The sequence below is a fragment of the Lucilia cuprina genome, chromosome 6 (assembly GCF_022045245.1).
Source record: "Lucilia cuprina isolate Lc7/37 chromosome 6, ASM2204524v1, whole genome shotgun sequence".
In the NCBI taxonomy this organism is placed as follows: Eukaryota; Metazoa; Arthropoda; class Insecta; order Diptera; family Calliphoridae; genus Lucilia; species Lucilia cuprina.
Window position 1 is genome coordinate 30,830,285 of NC_060954.1, and position 14,662 is coordinate 30,844,946.

At 29.7% G+C, this 14,662-nt stretch overlaps 3 protein-coding genes across 3 annotated transcripts in view; 1 reads left to right on the plus strand and 2 right to left on the minus strand.

The window, feature by feature from the left end:
- On the minus strand, positions 1-2,226 carry LOC111681428 (39S ribosomal protein L43, mitochondrial). Its single transcript, XM_046955582.1, has 4 exons — positions 2,077-2,226; positions 818-1,185; positions 658-764; positions 1-585 (listed from the first exon to the last, which is right to left on the minus strand). The coding sequence occupies exons 2-4, from the start codon at positions 952-954 to the stop codon at positions 248-250; spliced, it is 582 nt and encodes a 193-aa protein (XP_046811538.1). The 5' UTR covers positions 955-1,185; positions 2,077-2,226; the 3' UTR covers positions 1-247.
- A 2,980-nt stretch (positions 2,227-5,206) lies between these two features.
- Positions 5,207-14,662, plus strand: part of LOC111681432 — a 35,243-nt gene continuing 25,787 nt past the window's right edge. Inside the window, exons 1-3 of the mRNA XM_023443203.2 lie at positions 5,207-6,020; positions 6,095-6,938; positions 7,367-8,460. Of these exons, the coding sequence (XP_023298971.2) occupies positions 5,463-6,020; positions 6,095-6,938; positions 7,367-8,460 (2,496 nt within the window). The 5' untranslated portion in view covers positions 5,207-5,462. The remainder of the gene's footprint in view (positions 6,021-6,094; positions 6,939-7,366; positions 8,461-14,662) is intronic.
- On the minus strand, positions 12,536-13,791 carry LOC111681433 (protein angel). Its single transcript, XM_023443204.2, has one exon. It carries the CDS (start codon positions 13,657-13,659, stop codon positions 12,574-12,576), a length of 1,086 nt encoding a protein of 361 aa, XP_023298972.2. The 5' UTR covers positions 13,660-13,791; the 3' UTR covers positions 12,536-12,573.

Genomic DNA, 14,662 nt, shown 5'->3' on the forward strand with positions numbered 1-14,662 from the left:
GCATCGTTTTATTTACATGTTTAATAGTTCATCATGGTTCTTTTAGGAATTTTGTATCTATAAAATGCGCAGCAAACTGCATATATATGTCAAAGAACCAGTATATTTAACATTTAAAGGACGTTCCCACAACAATTGGATCTTCGCTCCGGAACGACCCGAGTCATACTCGCCCAAAGATACAAATAGGAAAACAATTAGAACAACTTTTCCAATAAAAGATTGAACATTTGGTAACATACTATATTTATTCTGCTCGTTTTGATGTCAAAAATTCATTTTCAGATTTGGCATCGGTTAATTTTTGTTGTTCTTTAAATAATTCAATTAATTTTTCAGTTGCGGACTGCTGAATGTCCAAAGGCTGTGATAGTTCCGAGTTAGGATAATTTACTAAATTATTTTCAGGATTACGCAACATAAAGGGCGTCCAGGGGCCTTGAATTGAAGGAACATCAGTGTGCCACATTTTGCGTAAACGTGTTGCACTTGATGGCCCATTTTGGGTCTTCAGAAGTTCTATCCACTTCAGTATATCATCTTTAGATGAATTTCGACAGTTTAACCACTCACGTTCTCCATTAACTAAAAAAAATACAATGTAATAAAATGAGATCCCAGCGTAAGGTGTTTATTATTGGTGCCAATAAAACTTACGATATTCTCCTACTAATACAGGAGTACGGTGACGTCTGGGCTTAACATAGACGACGATTCCAGGATTCTCTTTGGCAAAATCAATTAATTTACTTTCAATGAATTCCCTAAAAAAGATTCATTTATAAATTAAATTCATAAAAATTACATGATAGTTTACCGCATGCCTTTGCTGGATCCATTGTTTTTACAAAATTTAAGTGTAACTCTCTGAAGTTGACACACATACCGTCCAAGACCATTCTGCAAAGGAGCACTTGGAAAGCCAGATTTTAAAAATAAATGACTATTTGACATTTTATTAGTTATGAAGGTTCTCTATTAAGTATATTTCCTCCCAATTTTTTTTTCTGTCGTAATAAAATAACCTCGAAAGTGTTTAATAATAGTATAAAAACAGAGCTGTCTTTCTATTATGATTTAAAATTATTAGAGAGGTTCAAATTGTTTATTCAACATCACTGGGACAAATATATTTTTTATAACATCTTGTTTTTCGATCTGATCCAAAAGCAGAGAAAATGTAGGCTTTTTTATTCATAAATAAAATTAAGTTTTGAAATCAAAATCAATATTGGTAATACCCCATTTACACATGCAGGAAAATTACTAGATTTCATTTAAAATCTATATAAATCTATACCGTTTATTCTTACTATTTTTGACATTTAGGAAGATTTCATTTTTGCTAATATTTCTTGAAATTGTGTTAAATTGAAAAATTAGAAGATGAAAAGAGATATTTATTAAAATTTTATTTTTAATAAAAAATTGATATTTAAATATAACATTACCTTCTATTTTAAATAAACTTTTCATTCATGTTTTTTAATTTATTAAAATTTTGTTGACATATTAATTTTTTTGTTTCTTTTATTTTTATCTTTATTCTTGTGCAGCGTCGTAATTTTTAGTATTATTTAGGAAAAAACAGAGTTGAATTACTATAAAAACTAGATTTTGAGTAGAAATCTAGATACGAATAGGGTTCTATAAATCGACTTTTGAATAATAATACTAGAATTCGTGTATGTGTAAATGGGGTATAAGATATAGTTCAAACAAATAGTTGACTTTAATAAAATCGAATTTAGATTTTACACATTTTATGTTATGTATTTTTCAATTATTTTATAATTTTAAAATCATCAACTTCTTCAACTTTGTTCTCTTTCTCGCATTATAAATGTTCATATTAAAAATATATTCCTTCCATTAAATAAAATTACTTTTTCCAAAAATAGTCGATAAATAGAATATATTGCAAAACAAAATAGAAAAATCGAATTTGGAAATAAAAATCAAAAATTCGCCATTTGATTTTCAATTTAGACTTTCGAACTTCATTAATGTGGACGTTTTACAATTTTAATTATTATTTTATAAAATATGTTTTTGTAACTTAATCCTTTCACGCACAAAACTTAACCGCTGGACTTTTAATGTATATGACTTCACCACACACTTTATTTTGATGTATACATATTGATAATTTTTGATAAAAATTTGAGAAAAAGTACTTTGGAAGAATATCGCAGGATATACTTCTTTTAAGCATGTAGCGACTCCAAATTCTAAAAAATAACTTATAAAAAAAATCTTGGGACACCGGTATCCCGTATACGTGAATGAGTTACAGTGAGAACAAGGCGAATTCAGATAAGGTGGTGGCAGTTCTGCAACAACAACATTTCCCATGTATTTTGTTTTTGCTTTTGGTTTTCGTAAATGTCAAAAACCATATGTACGGAGAATTCATTTGATGAAAAATTTTTGTAAAATGTTTATATTATATTAAAAATAAAGATTAAGGTATTAAAATTTGTGAGGAAAATATATTCTGAATTGAATAATGTTTGTTTCCATCGAAAAATTCTATTCCGGCAGCTTAATTTGCAAAATTTAAGTAAGTGCCTTAAGTTAAGTAAAACTTCATTTTTTGTGAAAAATAAACAAAAAAAAGTACATATTCATGAAAATATTATATTACGAAGGAATGAATACTTGTTGCGAATGTATAATTCTACTCCGGCGGAGTAATTTTCAATATTTGCCCATAATGGTGCAGCCGCGGGACGGGTAAATACCTCATATGGGGGTTGTATATAAAGCGTTCCGGAACAGACTTTTTTCAGTTAATCTTTTTATCAACATAGTGTATATATAAAACAATATTGTTTAATTTGTTAACATTTAATAGATTTCAAAATTAAGCCATAACGTAGAAGTCAGTTGCCGCCAGCCGGTAAATACTTCGTATGCGTTTCTAATATTAAGTGTTCCGGAAGAGATTTTTTTTAGTTAATCACGTTATCTACACAATTTTTATATAAAATATAAAACAATTTTTTGTAATATGTTAACATTTAATAGAAAAATATTTCTCTTAAATAACATATTTGTATACATACCAATTATGCCATTATTTAAATAAAATGATATTTGTTTACGAGATGTTTGGTATTTTCAGATTTCTTACATAAATTATTCAAAATATTAACGAAGTTTTTCTCTGTTTAACGGACATTTTTAAATATAAAAATGTAAGCAATAACAAACTTTAACAGCTAGGAAAACCAGGCGAATTAAGAAAAAAATTATCAGCTGATTGATTAACACCACCTTATATGAATTCGCCTTGAGTGAGAAGATGCAAGTTCCAAGGCGAATTCAGACAAGGTGGTGGCAGTTCTGCAACAACAACATTTTACATGTATTTTGTTCTTGCATTTGGTTTACGTAGATGTCAAAAAACATTAGTACGGCGAATTCATTTAAAGAAAATTTTTTGTAAAATTTTTATATTATATTAAAAAATAAAAATAAAGATATTAAAATTTGTGAGGAAAATATATTCTGAATTGAATTATATTTGTTTCATGCGAAAAATTCTATTCCGGCAGCTTAATTTACAAAATTTAAGTGAGTGCCTGAAGTTAGGTAAAACTTAATTTTTTGTGAAAAATAAACATAAAAAGTACATATTTATGAAAAAATTATATTACGAATGAATGAATATTTGTTGCGAATGGTAAATATCGCCGGACGGGTAAATACCTTATATGGATTTTTTTATACAAAGCGTTCCGGAACAGACTTTTTTTAGTTAAGCTGTTTATCTACATAATGTATATAATACATTATTGTTTAATTTGTTAACATATAATAGATTTCAAAATTAAGCCATAACGTAGAAGTCAGCTGCTGCCAGCCAGGTAAATACTTCATAGGCGTTTCTTAATATTAAGTTATTTACACAATTTAATTATAAAATATAAAACAACATTTAATTGGAAAAAATATTTTTCTTAAATAACATATTTGTATAGATACCGATTATTCCATTATTTAAATAAAATGATATTTGTTTAAGAGATGATTGGTATTTTTAGAATTTTTACATAAATAAAAACGGACATTTTTAAATATAAAAATGTAAACAATAACAAACTTTGACAGCTATGTAAAGCAGGCGAATTAAGAAAAAAATTATCAGCTAATTGAATAACACCACCTTATATGAATTCGCCTTGATGTTGTTGCAGAACTGCCACCACGAAGGCCAATTCAGATAAGGTGGTGGCAGTTCTGCAACAACATTTCACATGTATTTTGTTTTTGCATTTGGTTTACGTAAATGTCAAAAACTATACGAACGTGAATTCATATTATGATTTTTTTCGTAAAACTTTTATTTTTTATTAAAAAATTAAGTTGTTAAAACTTTCCATAAAAATACGTTCTGAATTGAATAATGTTGTTTCAAACGAAAAATTCTATTCCGGCATATTAATTTGAAAAATTATGTGAGTGCCTGAAGTCAAATAAAACTTATTTTTTGTGAAAAATAAACTTAAAATGGTATATATTCATCAAAAAATTATATCACAAATGAATAAATCTTTATTGCGAATGAATAATTTTATTCCGGCGGAGTAATTTTCAATATTTGGACAAAAAGTAGAAGCAGCCGGCCGGGTAACCTCACATGGGCTTTGTTATATAAAGTGTTCCGGAAGAGATTTTTTAGTTAATCTCTTCATCTACATAGTATATATAAAACAATATTGTTTAATTTGTTAGCATTTAATAGATTTCTGAATTAACAAGCTGCCGCTGTCTGGCTAAAATCTTCATATGTGTTTCTTAATATAAAGTGTTCCGGAAAAGATTATTTATTTTAAAACAATTTGGTTAATTTGTTAACATTTAATATAATAGGAATATTTTCTAAAATACAATTTTTGTATGCATTAGTATGCAATTATATCATTATTTAAATAAAATTATATTTGTTTAAGAGATGCTTGGTATTTTAAGATTTATTACTTGAGTGATTCAAAATATAAACGAAGTTTTTCTCCGTTTTACGGAAATTTTTAAATATAAAAAAGTAAACAATAATAAACTTTGACAGCTACGTAAAGCAGGCGAAGAAAAAATTATCACTTGATTAAAAAAACCACCATGTATGAATTTATTTTGAACACCACCTTGTATGAATTCGCCTTGCTCACTACCTTATGTAAATTTGCCTTGATAGCATTTCCTGCATTTCAAAATTGCATTTTATTCTGTTTGCCGCATATAATTATTTTCTTTAAAATAGATAAATAAAGTAAATCACGTGCAGTTTGTTATATTTATTGATTTTAAATAGTGAAAATAGTGTATTAGAACGAATGTATATACATTGTTTATACATGTAGATACATATGCGATCTAGCATTGTGAAAGTACATAATACAAATTGAAAGATAACTATGCACGGGGCCATATTTATTTTTTCACCGTAAATATTAAATATGACAAACTCAAAAACAAGAAAAACTAGTAAATCTTGTAAAGATGCTGTCTGTAATGATAACATTACTGATTTAAATAGTGACGCAGCTGATGATGCAGTACACGAAATTGAAAACGGGCATTGGATGGAATCTATAGACAATGAATGTTTAGCGGGCTATTTAACTGATGATAAATACAGCAACCATGATGATAGCGAAGATGCAGACGAAATTATCAATGATGGTGATACAAGTACGTCGTTCAGCTTGCAAGAGTGTATGAATGAATTTCGAGCACGTAGAATTCGCCGTACATCTTTATCTCACCATCGTCAAGATTCTGAAAAGAGCGGCGTTAAAAGCACCAAACCTCAAGAAGCAAGTGAACTGGATTTGATTAATCAAAATTTGTGCAATAAAGAACAGGAACGTAAATGTAAACCATGCCAAAATGGATTCTGCTATTGCTTTACAAGTGATAGTGGAGATGGTGGCGGTAATTTGTGTGATTCTTATACAACTCGAGGTAATCAGTCGAGAAACCCTCGACGAAATAGACGTTCGGAATGTAGTCAGGTGGGTACTTATTAGCATAAAGATATGCAGTTATTTAGGACAGAGATAAAATAAAGTGTACTTATAATTTTTAGTTTTCAAATACGGTCAATAGAAATGCAAAGACACAAAAATCAAAAGAAAAAATTAAAGATGGTACTTCACATCTAAAGAAGAACCAAGAAACTAAAACAGATTCAAGTTGTATAAAAAGTACTAAACCTGAAAGAAATCAATTAACAGCTATAAGTAGTCTTGAAACTGGAACAAACGATGCTCCCCTTATACACATAATACAGGAACTTCGTAATAATTGTGTTATATCTAAAGTAAGAGTAAACAAAGATAAGTTACATCCAATTAAGTCTCAAAACAATTTGAGCTCGAATGGAAATAAAGTTCACACAGTAACACATAAAACAGCTCATTTCAACGACCAGAAGAAACAAAATAAATCCGATATTAATGACAAGAGGTTATTTTACAGATTTAGTTCGGAAAAACACACTCCGACAGCACCTACTTTAGAAAAGCTTTCAGAGTTTGATAGTACGCCAAAAACAGATGAGTTTCAATCGACGCCAGTAGAAACGATTAAAAAATGTACCAAATGCTCTGAAAGTCGTAGAAGTGCCGGAGGCCAGTTGTTGCAGAAACGTTTGTCGAATACACAATTTACCTACAAGGCTAGAAATATTAAACAGGCTCCACCAAAGCCACCAAGAAGTTCTCTTACTTACGATGATAAATATTTTAGATCTGACTCGACTTCTCCATCAGTACGAGAAGCTGAACGTGTGGTAGATGATTTTTTAAAACGAAAAGGCTTAGTAGCAACTGTTGGCAACAGTAATAGAAACGAAACAAAAATAATAAAAGGTCCGGAGAAAAAGAACACAAATAATGTTGATCATTTTAAAAGGAAATCCTATCCATTGAGTAAGTTATCTTAATGAGTAAACATTTAAGAATCTACATACAAATTTATTAAAGATTTATAAAACAAACATTTTACCAAAACACTATTTTATAGTACTGTGATAAATTAAAATTGGATAATTAAAAATTACTAAATTTTTAGATCAAAGTTTCGTTCATTCTACCGAACGTTATTCATTGTATCAAACCTTATGTAGAATAGCAGTAGTAAATTAGATTAATGTAGTTTTTGTATGAATACATAAAAATACCAATTTTTGGTGATTGACTCCTTGTTTTTAATAAATGTATATGTATTACTAAATATTGCTTACACATGTGTCTTATTTATTGTTGTTTTACGTAGTCTTGAAGCTAAACAGAGATTCGGCAAAGTTTTTGATTTTTCCAGATTAGAAAATTTATTTATTTACATTTATTTTTTTCAGCTCCAAAGGACACAGAAATTCGAACAGAAAACGTTCTTTCTACATATCCATCTTTAAGCGATATGAAAAAAATGGTAGAATCTAAAAAATCAACACTTTGTGATAAAAATATTAGACCAGTGGAGAAAACTGCAGCAAAGGTAATCAGCATTGGTTGGAATGAATCCAAGATAAACGATATGCTGAATTATGATGCAAATATGAAAAAAGGTTTTCATTCAACTGCTACACAAGCTCAACCACAACAACGGCCTGGTTGTGATATAATAGGTAATGAAAATACAATAGGATGGCAAATCCCGCCTAGAATAAATTTGGATACTGTTGATGGAATTGATCGTCATAATTTAGCTTCAAACTTAGAAAATAAGAACACACCATTAAAAATAAAGTTAATAGATTCATCGGAAAAAAACAAGGATGCATCACGAACTCAAAAGTTCATTTGGTCCGAACAGTTACGACAATTATCACCTTGGACCAACAAACAAAACATGAATGATACCAATGATAGCAAATTGAATTTGCGTTCTAGCTCAAAGGCTTTTATTAAATCATCAAAAAAGAAATTTTTAAGACTTGTATCCCCCAAAAAAGAAAATAGGGAACGAAGTAGCGATAAAATACGAAAAACACCTTATCGTAATGTTGGTGTTCAGACATCATGCGACGATGATTCCCGTCGCCAACTTAATATTGGTAGTACATACGAACATAGTTCTAGCCTGCAATCTCCCCCCGGAAGCTACCATTCACCCGTACAATCTTCTCATATTCAGTCTCCATCTTCAACAACACAGTCTCAAAACACTACACCAAATGGGGCTGACAACCCATTAAGTCATTTTGATTTTACCCGAACAGTTCATTCGCCACCAAAAAAAGCTCCCCGCTCTAGTCAAAGAAAATTAAATTTTCCCATAAATTGTACTCTTGCCGCAAAAGATGAAGCTTTTTCAAATGAGAAAAAAACATACCGTTCATTTAATTCGGAATTAGATAATGATGTTTCAATATCTAAAATAAGTTATATTCTTAGTAATATTCGATCAAAACTGGAGGCTTGTGATGAACATGCAGTTCGAACATTTAGGGTAAGTGAAAAAAAATATTATAAAAGGTTTTATACAGCATAATATCGACCGCATGCAATCTACACTAGATATTAAATTTTAACATTTCTTTATATCTTTATATATATGCCGGCTTATCAAATTATTTTGAACGATTTTTTTCAAAATGAAAAATCCGTAATAATTTTTGATCAATATATTACCCCTCGAAAATGAGACACAATTAGTAATGGATTAACAGTCCACGGAAATAAATTTTTCAAATTTTGCACAAATTATTTCAATATACATCTCAACATTTTGGATCAAAAAGGGCGGAATTTTATCTGGGGGTGGGTGGTCTTGATGCCCCCAGATGCATTAAATAGACATTCATGTGAACATTTATAGAATAACGGTATAATAATCCGGCTGCGTTTTTGGACATTGAGGGAGACTTCAATAATATAAGGATTGAAGCTATTAGAGATTCGCTTTTAGGGCTAGGAGTTCAGGACTTCCTGGTGAGTTGGATAGTCGGCTTAGCGGTAGAATTATTAACTTGACACTAGGGGATCATTGCATTAGGAGAAGGGTTACCAGGGGGACACTACAGGGGGTGTTTTATCTCCTCTTCTGTGGCTACTAGCGGTTAACGGTATCCTAAGGCCATTTGAATCTAAGGGTAGGAAGAAAGTTGCCTATGCGGACGACGTTTACTATATAAAGAAATTATATATTATACATAATTATTTGTTGTTTTCATTCTTGTGTTGTGGTAGTGTTTTGGATTCTCTGTTTTCTTAATCTCCTCTTTATTGAAGGAAATAACAATGGACCTTATGGTCTCCGAGTGGACATACATCGTTTTCTACGGTGTATAACCCTTCTTAACATAACCTAACCTACAATTTTAAAATCTATTCGAACGAATAACGAATAAAAGTTTTTATTCAAACAATTTAATAATATATAAATAATACTTGACAAACAAATCCAAAATCTTAAGGTACGGGTAAATAACTGGGTTTAGTACATTAATGCACTTATAAGTCAGCAACATAGTTCAATCACAACCTATTTTAAATATCTCAGTAGATTTAAAAGTGGAAGCTTAGACTTTTATAATGATACATATATATGCGATGTTTAAATTAAGTAGAGAAATATGTGTGCATTAGCTACTTAACATGCTTTGTACCCACCATCAAAAAATACTTGTATAGTAACTAAATTCTACATAAACAGATTTTTTTAGGAACTATTCGTTAAAACTTTTGGTAAACAATAAAATTAGCGAAGAATTACTTTTGAAATTTTTATTTGTTTATTGTAAAAGTGCTTGGGTTTTTGTCAAAAATAATTAATTTATTATTATTCTAACATAAAAATTAAATTTGTGTTTTCAAACGAAAAAATTACAAGTTAGAAATTATGAATGAAAATGCTGATAAAGGGGTTCCGAATGAAGAAATTCAGATGAAGCACCAATAAGACGTTGAAAAAAGTCATGTTCAATTCATAATATTTATTACCAAGTTCATTCCAGATATGAATTTATTTTTTCTGTGCTATTATAGTTAGAATCTTCAAAATTGTTTAGTGGGGTTTTTTTATTTAGGTTAGTAAAGCATAGTATTTATTTTTAAAAATTAATATTTTAAAATCGGACACCGATGTTCCTACTAGTACATATCGATATATAAAAACAAAATTCACCATAGATCTAATAAGGAGGACACTGTTTGACAATGTCGTTTCCTTCACGACTATAAACAATTTATATGGTTGCCAAAAATTAGGAATTTTACAGGAATCAAATCTCTAATTTTTAATATAGACGCAAGTTCCTTGCAAAAACAACATACATACAGTATCATTCGAAACCTAAGCAACTTTTTTGGCATTGTATACAAAGTGCTATATTTTCTATTTTAATTGATTTATTCAAAATTATATAATTGATAATAATAACATTATGTGTCTACATTATAATAACAACAACAAATGTTTAATTCCATTTCGCTGTGAGTTACAAGAAAATAATAACTGAATTTACTCCATAAATAGCTATTCGAAACATAAGCAACTTTTTGATGTTCTTATGAAAATCGTTGGTCCTTTTGAGTTCCAAACACCTTTATGGAATAGATCATTTACTAATGTAGTTCGTAATTAATCCCAAGCGGATTTTAAGCCATTCGAAAGCTGCAATGTTTTCTAAAACGACCCAGCGTTTCAGAATGCCGAACATCATCTCTAAGGGACTTGAGTCGGGAGATTTTGATGGACAATCAAATAATTTGGGTCGCATTACTCGATAACTACTCCCAGATCAACTTTTACAAAGGTTTTGGTTCATTAACATGCTGAAAATCGCAATAAAGTAAGTTGTTCTGTTCGTTGTTCTCAATCATATAATTCATTTTGTTGGCGAAAAACGTCCCAAGAAGAAAAACAATTCAACTCTGTTTGTGTTTCAATATCAGGACTAACCCTTCTCTTCAAAAATCATGGCCACACCCTTAAATTTTTGCTCTCCATTCATTATTGGACCTTCACTAAAAGGATATGTTATAATATTTCCTTCAGCCTTTGAGCCTCACATACTTTGCCCGAATTTAAGTATTAAAATGTGGACCCGTTTATAAATAAAACTGTTTTTTTATTAATCTTGCGTAATATATTTCAATATTCTACCCAAAATTGTACAGAATTTGTAAAAAATCGAATTTCTTTAAGTAAACTCTGTGCCATGTCTCTGCGGAATTCATATGCGGTTACATGATCGTACATTAAAGGCTTAAAAAACATGGAGGTCAAACAATTAAGGTTGTGGGCAAGATTTTTGGTAAGTAGAGAAAGTCCTGATGTTGAAATGCAAATAAAATTGGATTGTTTTACTTTCTGGGACATTTCTGGCCAAAAAAATGAACCATAGGATTAAGTACATTGAACAGAACAACTTACTTTATTGCGATTTTCAGCATGATAATGAAACAAAACCTTTGGCAAAGTTGATCTAAGAGTAGTTATCGAGTAATGGGTCCCAAACTCTTTGATTGTCCATCAAAATCTCCCGACTCAAGTCCCTTAGAGATGATGTTCGGCATTCTGAAACGCTGGGTCGAAACTCGCAGTTTTAGAAAACATTGCAGTTTGCGAATGGCTTAAAATTCGCTTGGGATTAATTACGAACTGCACTAGTAAATGATCTATTCCATAAAGGTGTTTGGAACTCAAAAGGACCAACGATTTTCATAAGAACATCAAAAAGTTGCTTATGTTTCGAACAGCTATTTATGGAGTTAATTCAGTTATTATTTTCTTGCAACTCACAGCGAAATGGAATTAAACTTTTGTTTTTAGTATAATGTAGGCACATAATATTATTATTATCAATTACCTATATAATATTGAATAAATCAATTAAAATATAAATTATAGCACTTTGTATACAAGGCCAAAAAAAAGTTGCTTAGGTTTCGAACAATACTGTATGTACATGTTCTTGATTTAAAAATTGATTAAAAATTTGTTGGCCATTACTTCTACTCCACACGGAGTGCCGTATTTGGGCGTTTGTTCCTCAACTTTTCGGATAACAATTTCACCACTATCTGTTATTTACATTATTTCTCCCTAAATTTTTGTGCATAACGCAAATACCAACGTTATTAAAGTTTATAAAATATTTTATGTATCTTAAATGTTTTAATCGATTAAACTTCCTAGAAATGTGTGAAATCCTTCCCTATGCCTTTAAAATATAAGCTATTTTTTAAGCAAAAAAAGTCCTATTAAAAAAAATTATTAAAAAAATATTTTTTTTTTATAGAAATAGCTATTTGAATCTCTTTTGGCCATTTTTTGCTGAAAGGTGACAAGTTTAGGACATTTAAATAAAAGCCTCTATGACCAAAATGTCAAAATTTGACCCCCTCTAGTACTAACGTTTGTGAAAATTTCGTCAAAATCGATTTTTGGGTCACTTGACATGAAATTCCCTATATGAAGATTATAAAATCTGGGAAATGTTTCCACATTATGTTATGTATTAAAACGAATTATTAAAGAATACTCTCAAAAAATTAAAATAATTTCTAATCCCAAGAAATTTGATCTAATTAAATTTTATTTTCTTTTAAAAAATTCTTAAACGATAGAAAATTGAATTGCCAGTGAAAAATGATCAGAACCAACGAATTTGTTTGGTATTTTACCACATCTCCAGCATTGATCGGTAGACGGCAATTTATATTTACTATTTATTTGAATGGATTTTTTTTCCCTGTTCGATTTTGATGTCAATATATAATCGACTGTTATCCATTGATCTTGATATGTCGAAGCACAATTAGCCATTCCAAAGTCAATTGCATCCAGTTGAAAAAAGTCCCCAACAGATTGAACGTCTTCACAATTTTGTGTTCTTAATTTAGGTTTACGTAAACCGGTTAACAATTCAAAGGCCTTCGTATCAGGTGTAAAGTTAAAATCACCAGTTAATATAATTGGTAAACGATTTTTCATATGAGTGTTAGAAAATGCAATAATTTCTTGTATTAATTTGTTTATTTGCGAAATTCGAATATCTTCACGTCTAGGGTTGTAAAGTAAATGCGTTGTAGCAACAACAAAGGTCGACGAGTTGTCCTCCATTGGTTGAAATTTTGCCATAATTGCAATATTTTCACGATTAAGTGTCAACACATTATCAGTGTAATATTCTACATTCTTTTCTTCAATTAGTTTAAACTTATTTTTATCATAAATAATAGCACAGCCATCACTACGTATGCCAGTCTTTTTCTTAAAAACATATTCCAATCTGCTGTTCTGTTTCGCAATACCAATTTGATTTACAAGTTCTTTAAGGTGATCGTATTGCATTTCTTGTAGGCACATTATATCTGGCGCTAGAATAGCAATTTCGTCCTTAAGTATTTTGAGACGGTTTTGCCATCGCAACATTTTATTGTCGATGCCGTAATATAGCTGAAGATGTTCTACTAGTAGATCTTGCGCTAATATATTGTACGATAACAATTTGTAATTATGTTTGCCTTTGGCACGACCATTTTCGAATTTAAATAACTCTGGCTTCCATTTGCGAATCATTGGTACTAATTTTTTACTATTTACACGTTTGTTCCGTAAGACTGTGGATTGTATGTGATAAAAAAATGCATTTAATGTTTTGCTACTTTGAATACTATTTACACAGCACACTTTTAGCATTTCTAATAAAATTAAGATATTATACGTATTTATTAGTTTTATTTACAAGAACATGATGTAAATAAACGAAATAAAAATGTTCTTTCCACAATTTGACTTCCACACAAAATTCCAAGTCGGTCAAAAATTCGCGTCGGCGGCGGCTGCATTAAACATTGCCACGGTGACTGTTATCCGGCTGAAGTGGCAGTTCTGCAACAACAACATTTCCCATTTATTTTGTTTTTACTTTTGGGTTTTGTAAATGTCAAAAACCATAAGTAAGGCGAATTCATTTGATGAAAAATTTTTGTAAAATGTTTATATTATATTAAAAAATAAAGATCAAGATATTAAAATTTGTGAGGAAAATATATTCTGAATTGAATAATGTTAAGTAAGTGCCTTAAGTTCAGTAAAACTTAATTTTTTGTGAAAAATAAACATAAAAAAGTACATATTTATGAAAATATTATATTACGAATGAATATTTGTTGCGAATGGATAATTCTACTCCGGCGGTGTAATTTTAAATATTTGGCCATAATATAGCAGCCGCCGGACGGGTAAATACCTCATATGGGTTTTATTATATAAAGCGTTCCGAAACGGACTTTTTTAGTTAATCTCTTTTTCTACATAGTGTATATATAAAACAATATTATCTAATTTGTTAACATTTAATAGATTTCAAAATTAAGCCATAACGTAGAAGTCAGTTGCCGCCAGCCGGGTAAATACTTCATATGCGTTTCTTCATATTAAGTGTTCCGGAAGAGATTTTTTTAGTTAATCACGTTATCTACACAATTTTAATATAAAATATAAAACAATATTGTGTAATATGTAACCATTTAATAGAAAAAATATTTTTCTTAAATAACATATTTGTAGACATACCAATTATGCCATTATTTAAATAAAATGATATTTGTTTACGAGATGCTTGGTATTTTCAGATTTTTTACATAAATAATACAAAATATTAACGAAGTTTTTCTCTGTTTAACGGACATTTTTAAAT

Bases quoted from the DNA above. Each gene is read 5' to 3' on its own strand.
- LOC111681428 (XM_046955582.1), bottom strand. From the start codon at position 954: ATGTCAAATAGTCATTTATTTTTAAAATCTGGCTTTCCAAGTGCTCCT. The intron at 765-817 runs GTAAACTATCAT...AATCTTTTTTAG, and splicing joins GGATCCAGCAAAGGCATGCG to GGAATTCATTGAAAGTAAAT. The intron at 586-657 runs GTAAGTTTTATT...TATTTTTTTTAG, and splicing joins TGTATTAGTAGGAGAATATC to TTAATGGAGAACGTGAGTGG.
- LOC111681433 (XM_023443204.2), bottom strand. From the start codon at position 13,659: ATGCTAAAAGTGTGCTGTGTAAATAGTATTCAAAGTAGCAAAACATTA.